At 40.2% G+C, this 17,139-nt stretch overlaps 1 protein-coding gene and 2 long non-coding RNA genes across 6 annotated transcripts; all 3 read right to left on the bottom strand.

Moving 5' to 3' along the window:
- Positions 1 to 3,432: 3,432 nt before the first annotated feature.
- On the bottom strand, positions 3,433 to 7,619 carry LOC114139024 (non-histone chromosomal protein HMG-14A-like). Its single transcript, XM_028008633.1, has 6 exons — positions 7,252 to 7,619; positions 6,267 to 6,299; positions 6,088 to 6,117; positions 4,958 to 5,005; positions 4,710 to 4,829; positions 3,433 to 4,627 (listed from the first exon to the last, which is right to left on the bottom strand). The coding sequence occupies exons 1-6, from the start codon at positions 7,264 to 7,266 to the stop codon at positions 4,580 to 4,582; spliced, it is 294 nt and encodes a 97-aa protein (XP_027864434.1). The 5' UTR covers positions 7,267 to 7,619; the 3' UTR covers positions 3,433 to 4,579.
- Positions 7,620 to 11,036: 3,417 nt separating this feature from the next.
- LOC114139025 (uncharacterized) lies at positions 11,037 to 12,924 on the bottom strand. The gene is made up of 3 exons (XR_003594364.1): positions 12,600 to 12,924; positions 11,908 to 12,067; positions 11,037 to 11,476 (listed from the first exon to the last, which is right to left on the bottom strand). It is a non-coding gene; the product is annotated as an uncharacterized LOC114139025 (long non-coding RNA).
- Positions 12,925 to 12,927: 3 nt separating this feature from the next.
- Positions 12,928 to 16,935, bottom strand: LOC114139026 (uncharacterized). Of its 4 annotated transcripts, none has more exons than XR_003594367.1 (5): positions 16,028 to 16,935; positions 14,087 to 14,136; positions 13,675 to 13,743; positions 13,488 to 13,581; positions 12,928 to 13,047 (listed from the first exon to the last, which is right to left on the bottom strand). It is a non-coding gene; the product is annotated as an uncharacterized LOC114139026 (long non-coding RNA). The 4 variants fall into 4 exon arrangements; XR_003594368.1 differs by having other exon boundaries at positions 13,675 to 13,740; XR_003594365.1 differs by lacking the exon at positions 16,028 to 16,935 and having other exon boundaries at positions 14,087 to 14,250.
- Between the last annotated feature and the right edge of the window lie 204 nt (positions 16,936 to 17,139).

Genomic DNA, 17,139 nt, shown 5'->3' with positions numbered 1-17,139 from the left:
ATCTGCTTGACATTCTGATTTATTCAAGATGAAAATGTACCCCTTAAAAACGAACGTCCAGGTGCACGTCCCATTGGTGACGTCATGTGACACAAGGCATAACTGACCAGTTATTTGGAGTGGATCCCCTGTAATTCTCTCTCTCTTTTTTCCCCCCAGTTCTATTTCCAAGTTCTAATCAGATTTTTTCCCCCTCATATTCAGGCTTTGTTCAGAAAATTGTGGAAAGAATTAGCAACAATGAAAGGTGTTATTGGTTCCATTAAAAGGGTTTTAATGATAGGCAGACAAGCTAAAATGCCTCAAAATCTTTGTCAAGAACATTAGGCATCTTTTGTGGTGTAGCATGGAGCAGTGGCTTATCAAAAGACAGGCTGGGAAGCCTCATCGAAGGTCCTTCCTCCCAGCAGCTCTTAGACTTTAGAACATCGCTCCTCCCAACAAAATCATTAGATGTTTGCAACCCAGCGGATGTTTGCACATCTCTGTTGTTTAAACTTTTTTTTGCCCTTCCTATGTGGCACCAAGTGTAAAAAATTGATTGAAAAGATTTAACAGACAGTCTTTTTGTTTATATTTGGGTTACTTTTCTCACATTTAGCGTACTTTCTTCACATTTAAAATGGAACATGTTACCATGTTGCCAAATCTAAATCTAAATATTTAATCTACATCCAAAAGTTAAATCTACCTGCTAAATCTAAATGTCAGTGTAAATATGATATTTGGAATTTAGATTTGCTAAGAATTTGTGAAACGTAAACATTGTAATTTATGAGTTTTTTTTTGTTGTTGTTGTTTTTTTGACATTGTCAAGTTAAATGTGACAAAAGCTCTCTATGGAAAAGTAATTTAAATGTCAAAAACCACACTGTACAATTTTTGTATTTGAATTTTACACATTGCGTCCCACGCCTTATCAATACTGTTGTTTGTATGCACAAATACACACGCTCAGTTTGTAGGGGTTTTTTTTACGCATTCTACTCAGTACCACATCTCTTTTTATTCTATTTTTATTAACTGCACTTATTATATTTCTTTACAATAAAGCAATTTTGCCCTTCTTGTACGGTCTCTTATTTTTAGCTTCTGTTTTTATTTTATTTTATTTTTTATCTTTGTGTGAATCTATCTTCTTCACTTGCCTGTCACTTTGCTGCTGGCACATGTGAATTTCCCCTGAAATAAATAAATAAATAAATATTCCGTTCTGTTCTATAGCTACCATGTTAGCAGAAATGCTAGCTGAACGCCAAGCAGAAAAGAAGAAAAGGTGTATTTTTTCCCCTCTTCGGTGTGCTTTTTAACTAACTACTGCCAATTTTTAAAAACCAAATTCGTGAAATGCTGCAGTGTAAATCCACACTTCATTGTCCAGTTGAGGTTTGTTGTCAGTGTAAATGTTTTAGAAGACAGCAAATTCTGTAATATCTCTAAAACAGCTGAGAGGAAGCGAGATGTGAATTATATTCCATCATCTCTTAGTAACCAGTTTGAGGGACGATATTTACTACATCTGTATTCAAACGCAAGGCGCGCAAGGGAATCAAAAGTTGACCAGAGAGCGTTTCAACCGCTCCGTGCATGCGGCTGTAAATGTGGAACAATGCTGCCATCTAGTGGCGGAAAGTCGCAACACTCCGTTTCCTGCAAACACAAAGTATCGACAAAATGGTGCCCAGTGCTCGGCCATGACAATGCAGGTCAGAGGCGCTGCGTGTGCTGCACACAATAGCTGAAGAAAAAGCGTGTCTTAAAACAAACAAACAAACATGGAGTCAAGGTTTGTTAAAAACCTGTAAGCGATTCGGGGCTTAAAGAACGCAAAGGCTTTGCTTTGAAGTGTAGACAAGAGGGCTGACTGCAGTCAGCTGCACTCCTGAAACCCTGTTAAAAAAACTAAAATAAATGCATTGCTTTGACATCACCATGGCACGTGTGAATCCATGTGCGTTTTCACCTGTGGGCAAAAAAAAAAACAAAAATTGAAAAGCTGGGTGCGGACATGAGGGGAAAGAATGCGGCAAACGTACACACACACACACACACACACACACACACACTGGCGCTCAGATCACACTGCGCTGCGAGTGCTGCAGGCAAATGCGCACGCTGAAAAGGCCGTGCCTGCTCCATCAGGCCGTACATGCAAACGTCTCTGTGCAGAAGCTAAATCTGGAGCTCCCTCTATGCCACGCTGCTAAATAAGCCTGTGATCTTTTGCTACGGGGTTGTCGGTTGGGGGTGGGAGGTGAATGTGGGCCACGGTGCTCATGCGTGAGTTCACCGAGGGTTTAACATGAGTGAGTGAACCCAGAGAAGAAGAGGGGTACAAAATGGACAAAGATGCCCGCCACCATGCCCTCGTCTGAGCGGGTGAAAGGCTGAAAGTCAGGATTACGACAGGCTTCGCAGAAGGCCTCCGGTCAGTCGTCGAGTCTGCCGCCATTTACTGGGGCATTTCAGTAACTGGCGAGGATAAAGACGAGGGATGAGGGGTGGATTTAAGCATTTAGTGATGGGTTAGAGCAGCGGCACAGCTGTTGCTGCAAACCTGTGGCTGATTCAGTCGAAACCTCACAGAGGAGTGTTTTATCTGTTTAACTAGACAACGCAGGCTGGTTGGAGACGGCCTTACATAGGGAAACGGTCGACGTTTCGTCAGGTTTCAACAACTCAAATTTAAGTCTTCTCAAGACTATCAAGACTGATATGAGTGACATTTAAGCCCTTTATCAGGACAGAAATGTACAAGATGAAATTACATCATTTATACAGTTCTGCCAACTTTTTTTTTGGGCACAGAATGCAAGTAGCATCACACGGGTTGGCAACAGATGTGAGCCAGTAGCAAAGATAAATGTTGCCATCTCTGATTGGTGATATTTTACACTTGCCAATGACAGATGCAATAAAGCTTGCTAGCTAGAAAGGATTTATTAGCAGCTAGTTGGTGGTAGTCTCAACCGCCTTGAGCCACAGAACCCAACGAAGACGTCTGTGTTCGGCTCAAACTGCTGCCTGACAGAAAACTCAGAGAAAAATAAACCACATAGAACATACGAGACTAAAGTTCAACTTTGCCCTGCCACAACAAAATTTAAGTCCTTTGACTCACGTTTTTAAGGCCACCTTGCACATTTCCTAATGAATTTAAGACAATTTAAGGCCTTAACTTTAGATACATTAATTTAAGATGTTTTAAGGATGCATAGACACCTTTTCTTTCTTTCTTTCCTCCACAAATATGATCTGACATGTTAAAATAACTTGTCAAAGTAGCGATTTCTACTACATCTTGCTTATTAAGTTCGACATCATAATCCCTTCGAGCTACTGCCTAAGATGAATATTAATGAGAAAAACTTTTATTTACAGGGAGATATCAATATTCTTTTTTAAAAAAAAAAAGCACACTGGAGACGATGATTCGAGGAAAATTTCCAGGACTTGTTTTTATTAAGAGAATTTCAGAACATAAGAGAGGGACCAGACACCTGCATTAGTTAGAGAAGGAATCCAAATTCAATAAAAACAAACAAAAGGAAAAGTAAAGAGAGAGAAAAAAAAAAAAACAACAACAAAAAAACCCAAAAACCGAGTGTTTAGAAAAGCTGACGCGACAGCCCGGATGGAGCAGGAGCTGTATTTTTTTTTGTTTGTTTTGTTTTTTCAAAGTTTTTTTTTTCTTTTAATCTTATTTAACACGCAGGGTCGTCTAAGGAGACGGGGGTCGGAGGCAATCGCTGTTTCCCGGAATGTTTCACTTGTTCGTCTTCCTCTTTCTTATGGACAACACGCTTAAGCACACCTTTTTTTTTTTTGTTTGTTTTTCTTCGTTTGTTTGTTTAAAACACAGTTTGAGTGAAATAAAAGAGAAAAGAAACAAGACCATAAAACCAAAGGGGGGGGGGGGGGGGAACCGAAAAAACAAAAAAAAAGAGGGGAGAGAGAGAGAGAGCGGGGAACTCACTGCACATTTAGAGGTCTAAAAGAATCACCCACATGAACATGGCTGAACCGTTAATAAAAGATGGACAAAGGCTGATCTGTCGGGAGGGGGGGCGGGTGTGGGTAGTCTAATTTGTGGGGCAGAGCAGGAGAAGGAGGGAGGAAAAGAGAGAGAGAGAAAGAGAGAGAGAGAGAGATCGGGGAGTCGGAGGGGAAATAAACACAGTAATACACAACTCACGACATTAGCCAATCCGGCAACAAGGGACACGCTTTCTACACCAAACAAGCCTTCAACAATCATGAAATGCCATTTAAAAAAGATTTTAGTGTGGTTTTTTTTCTTTATTCCTTGCCTGCAGACACTTGATATGACCACTGCAAGTCTGCCAGGGCGCTCCATTATCAGCTTCGCTTTTTTGTGCTAAAAATCTGTACGGATACTTATAAAATCATTGATAAAAATATTCCTCTGTTAACAATACGCCTCGGAGGGGGGAAACCATGTGAGAGACTTGAGGAAGGGGTAAAGGGTTGGGGGGAGGGGGGGAGAGGAAGGGGAGGTGGATGTAGAGTAGGAGGAGGAAGCTGGAGGGGTCGGAGGTCGGGGGCGGGGGCAGTGGTGCTACTCGGACTTGGCGTCGTCCTTGGCCTCCTCGGGGGCTGCCTCCACCTGTGGGGGGGATTCAGAGGGGCAAAACGTCAGCTGGGTGGGTTCGGTGGGGCGTTGCGCGGTCACGCGGTCGCCGCCTCACCTCGTTGGTCTTGGCCTCTCCGTTCTCAGAGTGGTTCTCCTCGTTGGCCTCCGCCTCGGCGTTCTCCTTCGCCTTCTTGGTCTTCTTGTCCTCCTTCTTGTCGTTCACCGCCTTTTCTTTCTGCCAAAGAGAGAACGAGAGAAAAAAAAGATGCAAACAAACAAACAACAACCCCTGAGCCGACAGAAAGAGAAAACGCAGAGTTCCAAGAAGCGGTTGGGCCCAAACGGGTGGCTCCACCCCCTTACCTTTGCCGCCTTCTTCACCTTTGGCTCCGGCTTAGGAGGAACTGGTTTCTGGGGACGCAAACGGCTCCCGGTTACTCTTGGCAACGCTTTTATTTTGAACATTTACAGCTTTTTTTTTTTTGTCTCCCCTCTTTTCTGTTGTTTCTGAATCCAAACTTTTCTTAATGCTGGAAGTTTAAACGACCAGAAAAACGTTTTAGAGCAAAAACGCGACTGAATGCTTCTTTTCTCTTTCTTTAATTCACGTTTAATAACTTTGAAATGCGCACAAAGCAAGTAACTAAACTTTTTATGCTTTCAAAGCTTGTTTTCTACTTATGCTGTGCTTTTAACATCTCACAGACGATTCCTAAGTTTTGAACAGTTCCTCGCGCTGCCAGTATGCATTTAAAAGTTGTTCTAATGTTTCAAAGTTTGCTTGTATGTTTATTTTTCAGTTTCAGAAGTCAGGAAATGGATATCAGTCTCTTTGTCACTCTCTAATTGTTACTGATAAGACTTTTCTTGGAAACTCTAACCGTTTGACGAATCGGAGACGCATCAATCAGGATTTTCCACGCTTAGTAATAATCATTTTTGAATTTCTCGGAAGGTCTGACTTCCTGAATTTGACTAAATCTGACGATTTGCTCCTCTGACAACAGGGAAGAGAGGAAAATGTGCTGCTTGTTCTTTGATTAAAAACAGCAGATTTGAATCAAAAAAAAAAAAGAAGAAGAATTATTTAAATTATCACCTCCATTTACACATAACAGCTCATGCTCCTTAACTTTTTATTTTTATCAATCTCACTTATTTTTATGGCCAATTGATCAGTTGGTTCCTACAACTAAAGTTTATTTTGTTTGTTACACAGTACTGTGAAAGCAGTATGCTCAGGACATGTTCTGTAGTTTTGTCATTAAACGAATATACGAAACTTTTATTTGTTTCGTATTGACATGATTCCGGTTTAAAAAGTAAAAAAAAGGAAAGTTAGACGCCTCATTTTACTCCCTGAGAGGAGTCAAAGTTTGCTTGATATTTATTGAACGTTACGACTATTCGGGTATCCTGAAGCGTGGGGTGATGTTCGGCGCGTTCGTCAACGGAGCCGGCTACACTAAGTGTGATCAGTGAGAGATTCTTACCGCCGATAACCGAGCTGATCTCCTCTGGGGCTGAAACAAAAGAGGATACGGTCAAAGTTTGGACAAAACGTGGCAGCTGGTGGAAAAACACATTTCGATTCAATCGAACACAAGAGCACATGTCCGGTGAAGCGGCTGCGTTTTAATGAAACGGAACCAGAGGACACCGCTCCGCTCACCTCCTCCTTGTCTCCTCCTTCTGTTCCCTGTGCCTGGAAAACAAAACAGAAACAAAACTCAAGATGAGGAAATAAATCATAAATAACATCCCTGCGCTCAGCGTTCGGCTTATTACTGTAAGCAGAACAGTATCGCATTCCGGTAAGTCGCGAACCCCTTGGAAAAACTTTTCAATTTCACATGAAAACTAAAAGAAGAAATCCAAATCCAGGTGGATTTAACGCACTGCGGGCTTAAAATGTGGCCGTCATGCGTAGATTGAGGAGCAGGGAGCAGGAGCCGCGCCATGCGGCTCCGCGGAGCCGCATTTTGAGGGTCCAGGCCCCGCTTTCGCCCCCCGCCTCCGGCTCCTTCATTCAGTGCATGCAGCTCGGATTTGAACGCTGGCGCGGGAGCCTTTCAGGAGGGGGCGGGGGGGCCTGCCGGGGGGCGCTCGCGGGCTCCACCCGGCGGCAGAGGCGCGCCACTGCACCCATTTGGGACTACGAACAAAGAGAGAAAATATATAATTTTACCGAAACGCCGCGGCGAATGTCCGATTTCGCGGTCAAAACGCAAAGCGGGGGCTCCGGGGCATTTTCTGGCGCTACTTGCCGGCGGTTCGGTGGGCCCGCGGCGGTAAGCGGAGCGTTTTGTTCTCGGTAGGTCGGGCGACGAAGGTGGAAGAGAGCTGCAAAGCATGGCTGCTGCTTGTGCTTTAACTGCATGGAGACCGAGAGAGACTTCTGACTCCCCCAAAGGACAGCGGCTCGCGCTCTCCACACGCGCTTTAAAGGCCGTGCGCGAGCGGGAAAATATCCATTCCACCACACAAAAAATTTACATTATATGCAGAAAGCAGGCAAAAATCCCCGGCGACGGAGAACGGTTATACGTTGCGTTATAATTAAGTAATGTCTCTGAGGGATGTCTTCACAATCGTTTGCACTGGATTAATGGCTGATTTGCCCCTCCAAATATTTGTATTATTTCGAGAATACGTACCTTTCTCTTGGGCATGTTGATCTCTTGGAGGTTTCCTTACAAATACAACTAAAAACTGGTTTTCTTAGTGGGTTCAGTGCATGTGAAGACGAGTGTCTCCCCTTATGCTCGGCAGTGTAGTAAACACACTGGAACAGAGAGGCGAGTGGTTGAATGGGGGGAGGGGTGCGGCTAAAGCCGTGATTGATAGGCTCTCGGCCAATCAGGTGACGCCATTCGGGGCCGCAGAACACTTGGAATTTTGGAGCCGGTGATGTTCCGAGGTCTGCGCGGATGGCTTCTTCTTCGCCGAGGCAGAGGATGGGAGGAAGCCGCCGCAATAATGGAGGGGCTTTCTGTGCCTTCGAGGACGTGTTTTCCACGCACACACGGTGTGACTGCGAAGCGGAGGCCTCGCTCGGCCGCGTACGTACGCACGCGCACACACACGCACAGGCGCGCGCGCGCGCTGAAGGCAGGCCCTGACGGCAGAAAGCAGGCCAGCCACATGCCCCGGTGTTTAAAGCTGTGCATCCCCCGCTGGAGAGCGTGAAAGCGGGAGCGAACATCTGAGAGATCTCTCCACAAATCCCGTCTGTGTTTCTGCCCAATATGGCGCCCACTGCTCTACGACACTTTTTTTTTTTTTTTTTTTATCTTCTCAGTGTGCTTTCCTACATTTGTTACAGGCTACTTGTATAGAAGGTCAAAAGTGCCACAATCCAAATACTGAATAAACGATTTCAGCTAATATTTATATACTGGTTGTTTAAATAAAACTTTAATATGTACATTAAATATGCAAACGTGTTTAGAATTATTTAATATTGTCAGTAAGTAATTAGATACGTTTATTTTTATATCAGATTTTTGTGTTTCTATATTGTTATATTTGTCGTGATGGTGCTAAACATAGCAACGGTAGAAAAAGTTTGCTCAGAAGGAAATATATAGTCCGGTTATCCTAAATTTGTCTTAGGCTCTTTATATGGAAGCCCAAAAGGGCCACAATCCAAAAAACGTAATAAACACTTCAAATGAATATTTATGTGCTGGTCGTTTAAATAAAACTGTAATATATATATAAAATAAGTACAAACGTGTTTATAATTATTTAATAGTGTCAGCCAGTTATTACATACAATGTATATTTTTTGTATCAGTTTTTTGTATTTCTTTACAATTATTTGTCATGATTGTGCTAAACATACTTAGAATGAAATATGTAGACCTGTTATCCTAAATTTGTCTTAGGCTCCTTTTATGGAGGGCCAAACCTGCCACAAATAAAATTAAATAAACTGTTCAAAATTTATATACAAGTTGTTTAAAAAAAATTAACATGTCCATTAAATAAATGCAAATGTGAATGTGTATATAATTATTTAATAGTGAAAGTAATTTATTAGCTACGGTGTTTTTTAATCAGTTTTGTTTTGTTTTCAATAGAGTTTTAAATGCAATATTTGTCATCACTGTGCTAAACATGGAAATAGTGGCAAAAGCTTACTTAGAGTTAAATATATAGTCAGGCTATTGCAGATATAGTTTAGGTTCCTTCTATAGAGGGCCAAAAGTGCCACAATCCAAAAAATTTAATAAGCTGTTTACATGAATATTTATATTGGTTGTTTAAATAAAACTGTAACACATCCATTAAATAAATACAAATATGTTTATAATTTTTTTATAGAGTCAATAATTTGTTAGATACCATGTTTTTTTTTTATCAGATTTTTTGTGTTCCAATATCGTTTTAATTGCAGTACAGTGAACCCTTGTTTTTCTTCTGGGCAAAAGCATTTACCAAAATTTGCCAAGCTGTATTACGTATATTTAAATACCGTAACGTTGTTGACACACAGGTAGAGAAGAAGCGCACAGACTGTTTAGCCAATCAGGACGCAGAACACAATGCACTGTGAAAAAAAAAAACTGCACAAAAAAATCCGCGAAGCAACGAAAGGTGAACCGCGTTATAGCGAGGGTTCAACTGTATTGGTCATCACTGTGCCAAGCATACCAATAGCAAAACCTTGCTTAAAGGTTTCGCAAAATCTTGCTTAAAGTGAAACAAAAAAAGACAGTAAAACAACCTTTGTTTTACTGTTTGTAAACGCATGTAATAAATATATAAAAGGGCCAATTGGAATATCTACCCTTAATGCATAGCGGTTGTCAGTTTTGGACTCTTTGTACCCTTTATGATGAATCTTTTATGAGATGTTTCAGTCGGGTGACTGTAGAAAGCATCACTCTACCTGATGACATATGCCAATTGACTTCCAACCAGACCAAACTGCTCTATTTAAATTGGTAATATGTAGAGAGTCGAATAGAAAACATTTAGATGCTAACATTGAAAAGTGCAAAGTTTGATATTTTTTCTTCTTTTTTTCCAAATGTGTTGTTCTGACAGCTTAGAAGCCAGCATCATATGTCCGCCTGCTTTACCATGTCGGGCAGATTTGCTTAGCGAAACGAGGCAAATTGGACACTCTCCTTTTTTTTTTAAATATATTTGATTAATTGAATGATCACATCTGGTTTCAAGCTGGGCTGCATGGTGGAAGCATTGTTGTCTTCCAGCAAGAAGGTTCTAACCTCAAACACACAGAGTGTGTGCTAGTCAGTGAAGATACTGTGCATGGACACATTTAGGAGAGGTGCTCACACTTCTGAGAAGTTTAAAATGAACAACGTTGTTTTTTACACTGCAGTTTGAAGTGAGCGCTGCTCGCTCTGAACCTCTGCTCGGTGTGAATAAAGACCTATACTCTCTTTCCAGGGTCAAACTGAATATTTCTTGCAGAAAGAACTGTAGGATTTTTTTTTTTTTTTTACCTCTCTGAAGTGCTGAGTGATTTATTTGGGTGTGAGCGCATGTGGCCAGCAGAAATAAAGTCCAGCTGAGTCACACACACACACACACGAGCAGTTTTTGTTGCCCCTGTGTGTGTTGGCTATTTAGATCTGAGTCTCTCTAGCTTTAAACTTGACTATTCTGTGTTCAGTTTTGGCCCCGTATGGCGATATCTGTAAGAATATAAGATGAGGGCTCAGGACCCTCAAAATTAAAATATTAAATTGAAATATCTTGGAACTCCAATTTTTCTATTCTCATCCCATCCCAGCCAGCATACCTAGGTGGGCCCCATATGGGATAAAAGAGGGCTGTCATATGGGTCCCAAAAGGGTTTGTCCACGGGTTCCATGGTGGCCCCTCATGGGTTTGCCCAGGTAGATTTTAATGGGCTCTGACTGGGTCTTCAGTGGGGCCCAGATGGTTAACTTACACGAGGCCCATCTGTGGCCCACTAGGGTGCTTTCAGGAATAATTACCTGGGCCCCAATTGGGTCTGAACTGGGCTAAAATATGGGTAACAAGTGGGTTTGTCCACAGTTTCCATGGTGGCCCCACATGGGTTTGCCCAGGTAGATTTTAATGGGCTCTGACTGGGTCTTCAGTGGGGCCCAGATGGTTAACTTACACGAGGCCCATCTGTGGCCCACTAGGGTGCTTTCAGGAATATTTACCTGGGCCCCAATTGGGTCTGAACTGGGCTAGAATATGGGTAACAAGTGGGTTTGTCCACAGTTTCCATGGTGGCCCCACATGGGTTTGCCCATCCTATATCATTTATAGGATGGGGTTGTCCTATAAAACAACCCCATTGTTTTATAGGAACAATGGGGTTGTTCTCACCTAACCTTGAAATGAATAACATTCATAGATATGCAGTTTTAAACAAACCAAAGTCCTAAAACGCTTTATCACAAAATTTGTTTAAAGAGAAAAAAAGAAATTTCCTTTGGTCAAGGCTGTTTATTTTGTAATCAGAAGTTATTTTATACCTCAGCAATTATTAGAACTTAATTAACAAAGCAAACGGTGCCACAAGCACAAATGGCGCTCTTAAACAACAACAACAAAAAAAATTTAAAATCTACAAAATTGTTCACATGGCATTTTTGAACAACAAACTTGTTTACTGGTACATACACACACCTTTCACAAAACCTTTTAGAATAACCTACATGCATGCTTACACTTGAAAGCTTGCATATTATTGTAACTGTCCTTCTTGGAAGACCTGCCCACCAGAGTGAGAATTGGCAGCCTCCCTACTTGCTCTAACTCTCCTATTCCCACCCCTGTCACGGGCTCCAGTGAACCACTTTGAGAGTGCCTTTTCCGCATCTTTATGTGTGAGTCCAACGATGGAACCATTTCTTTTAAGTGCCCCTAAAATAACAAGCAAAGGTAGAAACTGTATTAACGTTTTACTTTAGTACAATGTAACATTCATGACATTTGCCTCTCCCCCTTCAGGGGGCAAAAATGCTTGCAAAGATCTGCCAAAATAAAAGCACTCGAGTCTTTATTATTATGAACACACACTAGATTCTTAGTTCAAATTGAAAATATCCATCTATATCTTTCTTATACTGATATAAGAAAGGTTCTATAGTTATTTTGTATTGTTTGAAATACAAATATCATTTAAAATTTTTGTCAGCTATCAAAAGTTCTTGAGTGATAGAACACTATGTGAATAAAACCAAAAGATTACTACAAATAAACAAAAGGCATATGACAAACAAAATAAATTAACAAATGTTTAAGGAAAAAAAATGAAAAGAAAAGTTACTCTGACCATAAAAACTGATATTTACCATACACAACATCAAAGAGACGCAGGTCCCGGAACTGGTGTTTCCCATGTCGGCCAAACAGGTTGAACTGGACTGCTAATTCATGGGACATCAGGAATCGCATAGCCCGTCGTATTGCGTCATCCAAGGATGCTCCTCTAATTTCTGCAACCATGGCAACCTTAAATATAATGACAATTGCAAGACAACATTTGAAAATCAGGATGCAATTTAGTTTTTATTAATTGATTTGTTATTGTTTCACACATATATAGCTTATATGCTTAATTTTATACATGGACAAAATGCCAATTAATTTATGCATCAATTTATGCGTCACAATAAATTTTTCTGGACAATAAATTCCCAGAAGTTACTGTGATTAAATGTTTTACAACCATTTTCAAATAATATAATAGTAAGAACACATTCTCAAAGATTGATAAACTTTAAATTCTCATGAACAATGAGCATTGCAACTGGAAGACAATTTAAATATCCAATTATGAAGTCTTTGTAAACAAATGTGTACTTCAAAAAATGGCAAGCTGAGACCTAAACACCAGACTGAATACTTGTCAAGCAGTTTTTAGTAGAAACAGAAAAATTATAAATTATGGGAATTTGTTTTAATTTATCATGTCATTAGTTAATTGCTTACTGCAATGGGGCTAATTTAATGTTAATTTTTAAGGAACAAAATTTTAACTTACAACTCCAGACATGAAGTCTGAGTCACCCAGCTTCTCATTCATGCCCAGGACATCATTGATTGTGCACATTGGAAAAACAGCTCCTTCAGGTGGTTCAACCGGTGGTGAAGCAGATTTCTGTCTCAGCAAGGTACTCAACAACTGTCCGTGTAGTTTTTGTGTTTCTCTAACCTCCTCAAGAAGCGTAACCAGCCTAGTAAACATAGCCTCTCCCAAGCTGGAGCTGCTCCTGCTCAAAGAAGTCCCAGGACTCATAGAAAGACTTGCAGTTGCACTTCTCAGATTTGGAGTTGTGCTGGGGCTTCTCTTTCTGGACACACTGAGACTACACACTTTTGAGGCAGATCCAAATGTGGTAGGTTCCAAGGGAGGAGAAGGTGGAACTTCATTCTCTGAGGAGTCCACACTGTCTTCACTTGAAGAAAATGTGCCCCATTTGTGGGAGGATCTGAAATGATAAATCAGAATTTAACAAGTGGTAAAAGTTGGTAAAAAAAAAAACAACAACCAAAAAACAAAAAGGCTGCAGTCTAGTGAGCAATTTAACTATTTTATTTCAAGTTAACTGTGAGAGATACAGAAATAATATCCAAAAGATAAAACGTTACAGTTGAACCTATGACAACCAATATGGTTAAAAAAACAGTAATCTAGTTCATTTAAAGTAGGAATGTGGCAAAATCTATAGTAAAGCTCACAAGTATTAGCATTTTTTCCTGTGTAATTTTCCATTCTTACAAATATGTTGTTCCTTTAAGTCCTGAAGGATGAGAAAAAAGTAAAGCAAAGAGAACCAAATGGGTAAAGGAATTGAGAGCGGCTCAAATGACAACTAGGAAGACAGAAGGTTTAGAGTTGTGTGTTACATAAGTCCCTGTTCCACACTACCTTCTACGTCGCTTTTCTGGGATATCACTATCTGTTTGAAGATCTGATGTTGCTTCTGCCTTTGCAAGCTTTCGTCGTGCTTCTCCATAGCTGTCTTTAGAAAAGAATTTTTTTTAAAAAGGATTAACACATTTGTAAATCTAAAGCTCACGTTTTCAAAATTTTCATACAAGTAAATGTTTGTCACCTGCATTTCCAAGAACACGCACACAGCATATCTTCCATGAAGCATCTGGCTGTAGTTGTTGCTTTACTGCTTTAGTGACATTTAAAGCATTATCGATTAGATCTTTTACAGTGGTAAAAGCAATAACTTAACCGTTGTTAAATGACTCATCTTTCAGTTCATATTTTAATTCTAAATGTTAACATTCATGGGGTACCACTCTTCAGAAGTGGTACCCCAACATAGACTGTAAGTCTATGTTGGCCATGATTAAGGAATTTCCTAAGTGTAATGTTATTATAGAGTCTTATTTACTGTCAGTTTTGGCAGAAGTAGTAATTTGTACATAAAGCTTGCCTGATAAAATGGTTATAAAATTGCAACAAAACATTTAATTCCCAAAACCTTATGAAAATAAAAATGATAAAACTACCTTTTTCAAATCGTTGATGGGTGATCTTCACAGTTTCGTGCTCTTCAAGTCTGCAAAGAAATGTATGTTCATAATGCAGTTAATATAACATTTGGGCTTCTCCAAAAAATAATATTAAGGCAAAACAGCCTATGTATAGAGCAGGGGTGTCAAACCCCAGTCCTCAGGGGCCAGTGTCCTGCAACTTTTAGCTGTTGCTCTGCTGCATCACACCTGAATAGAATAATTAGGTCATTAAGGCTCAGGAGAACTGATCTACACAAGGAGAAGGTAATTAAGCCATTTCATTCCAGTGTTTTTTACCTGTGGCACATCCAATAACTGCAGTTTACCGGATCTCGAGGACTGGAGTTTGAGACCCTTGGTATAGAGTACTCACTGTAGCCATATATTGTAAACACTGAACAGTTTCACTAATGCAATTATCCTCATTTACTGTGTATAGTACTGTGACAAGACAGTAGTATTAATCCTAAGAGCAGTTTAGAAAATCACTAAGAAATCACTCCTAAAATATTGCACGTATTAAAGAACAAGAGCTACACTTAAAATATTGCAAAAACAACAAAAAGAATTCTTCATCTTTCAATCTTTGATTCAGGCGTGGCCGCTGAAGAACACAAAACTGTGCAGATTGAAACAAACTCTGGCAGAACAAAACACTTTAAAGTGTCACTTACAAAATAAAAAAAAGGATTTAAAAATATTTACTATACCTTCATCCTATTTACAAAAAAAGCTTTTATGCCAAATATACTGTGCCCCATATAGTGTTGCCCATTTCTATCCCATTCCCAGTTAGCCCACATTAATGCTGAAAAGGACCCATACATTTAGCCCAAATGGGTCAACAATATGGGCTGCACAGTGGCGCAGTTGGTAGCACTGTTGCCTTGCAGCAAGAAGGTCCTGGGTTCGATTCCCGGCCGGGGTCTTTCTGCATGGAGTTTGCATGTTCTCCCTGTGCATGCGTGGGTTCTCTCCGGGTACTCCGGCTTCCTCCCACAGTCCAAAAACATGACTGTTAGGTTAATTGGTCTATCTAAATTCTCCCTAGGTGTGTGTTTGTGTGTGAATGGTTGTTTGTCCTGTATGTCTTTGTGTTGCCCTGCGACAGACTGGCGACCTGTCCAGGGTGTACCCCGCCTCCCGCCTGGAACGTAGCTGGAGATGGGCACCAGCAACCCTCCCGACCCCATTAGGGACAAGGGTGCACGGAAAATGGATGGATGGATGGATGGATGGGTCAACAATATGGCTCCCATTTTAGGTTAACCATATGGGGCTCATGCAGTTAGCCGAGATAAAACCCATGCCCAATTATTACCAATCTCGCCCAAAACAAAACGATTCAATGCAGTTACATTTAAAAAAATAATAATAATAATTAAAAAAAGCACCCTTGCATGGGTGGGTTCCAGCCAAGCTAGCATGCATGAGACCCACCCATGCATGCTGGTTTAACTGACTGGGAGAAAGATTATTAAAAGCCCATAGAATGAAATCACAAGTTACTCTTTTTAAATCATGCAAGTGGTTTTATTGTGTCAAGACACTGAAACAAATTCTGCTAGCAACTTAGATTCTTTAGTGAACCGAATTTATTCTGCCGCGTTAGCGCTCAAATGAACCAATGGTAGCTCAGCAAATAATGGCGCCGCAATATTTGAAAATGTTATGGCCCAAAACAATACGGAGTTTGAAATCGCTCTGCACCAAAATATTCTTATCTTAATTATGGTAGATAACTTATTGTGTGTGTTTTAACAATATCAGAAAAAACTGTCACCGGAAAGGATAAAAAAAAACCCCATAAATAATCTTTTGGGGTACGACGGTCATCCGATCTGTTACGACCAGCACATTTCTTTAACTGGCGATTTAAAATCTCCCTAAAATTTGATATAATGCAGGTAAGACAGACAGAAGAGAAGTACTTACAGATTGTTTCGTAGGACAGCCAACCTGCAGACTCCGCGCGAACGGACTGATGAGGAGAATACGTTGGAGTGTGAAACGGCATATCCATCCGCAGTTAATTTTACGTTTTCCAAGAAATTCAAGATTAATTTTGAGAGTGTTACATCGGTTTAACAAATGTAAAACCGATGTAACACTCAAAAACGTGCTCAAACAAAAATAAATAAATATTGTCGTCCTCCTTATTCAAATGTTGTTTGAAACTATTTTCTTTCGCGGATGTGTAAAATGCCTACTTCAATTCACCAATCTTTATTGGCAAAGGTGCCAAGAGCACAAGTGTCAAACTCCAGTCCTCAGATGTCCTGCAGCGTGTAGATGAGCCACATGTACAAAACCCTGGAATGAAATGGCTTAATTACCTCCTCCTTGTGTAGATCGGTTCTCCAGAGCCTTAATGACCTAATTATTTTATTCAGTTGTGGTGTAGCAGAGGCTCATCTATACGCTGCAGCACACCTGCCCTTGAGGACTAGAGTTTGACATCGCTGCAATAGAGCAATAAAAAGATTAAAAAGATCATTGCAACCAGATTAAAATATATAAAATTAATCATTAATAGAAATGTTAAGTTTTTATTTCATTTTATTTATGCTGACAACTTGGAAAATGTTTGCAGATATATGACACAGATCGCGATGCTCAAAATTGTAGTCTTTCACTTGATAATGAGTTTTGTTTAAATTTATTTTCTAAACATTTTGTAATATTTTTCACAATGGTCTGATCTGAACAATTTCTCCAAATAAGACTTAAATCCTGTTGTGAAAAAGCTGCAATAAACCCTTTGGATTAAAAAAAAAGCAAGGTGAAAAGTCCAGATCTGAACCTAATTTTGAGTGAGCAGAAGATTACATATACATGGTGCATATTTACAACAGATTATGTCACAAAAATCACATCCAGACTGGACTGGACTGTTCTAGTGTAAATAATAAAAAGAAAAACCGTTAGGGGTTCAAAGTGTAGTAAGAACAATACTGAACTGTTTTAAAAAATAAAGCATTGAAGCATTATTTTTTTAATGGCAATATCCTGGTCTTTTTGGAAGCCTAGTGTCATGTCGGTGTTAG

Source organism: Xiphophorus couchianus, chromosome 23, assembly GCF_001444195.1.
Source record: "Xiphophorus couchianus chromosome 23, X_couchianus-1.0, whole genome shotgun sequence".
In the NCBI taxonomy this organism is placed as follows: domain Eukaryota; kingdom Metazoa; phylum Chordata; class Actinopteri; order Cyprinodontiformes; family Poeciliidae; genus Xiphophorus; species Xiphophorus couchianus.
Note: the sequence above shows the minus strand (reverse complement) of the source record. Positions and strands in the feature narration are given on the sequence as shown.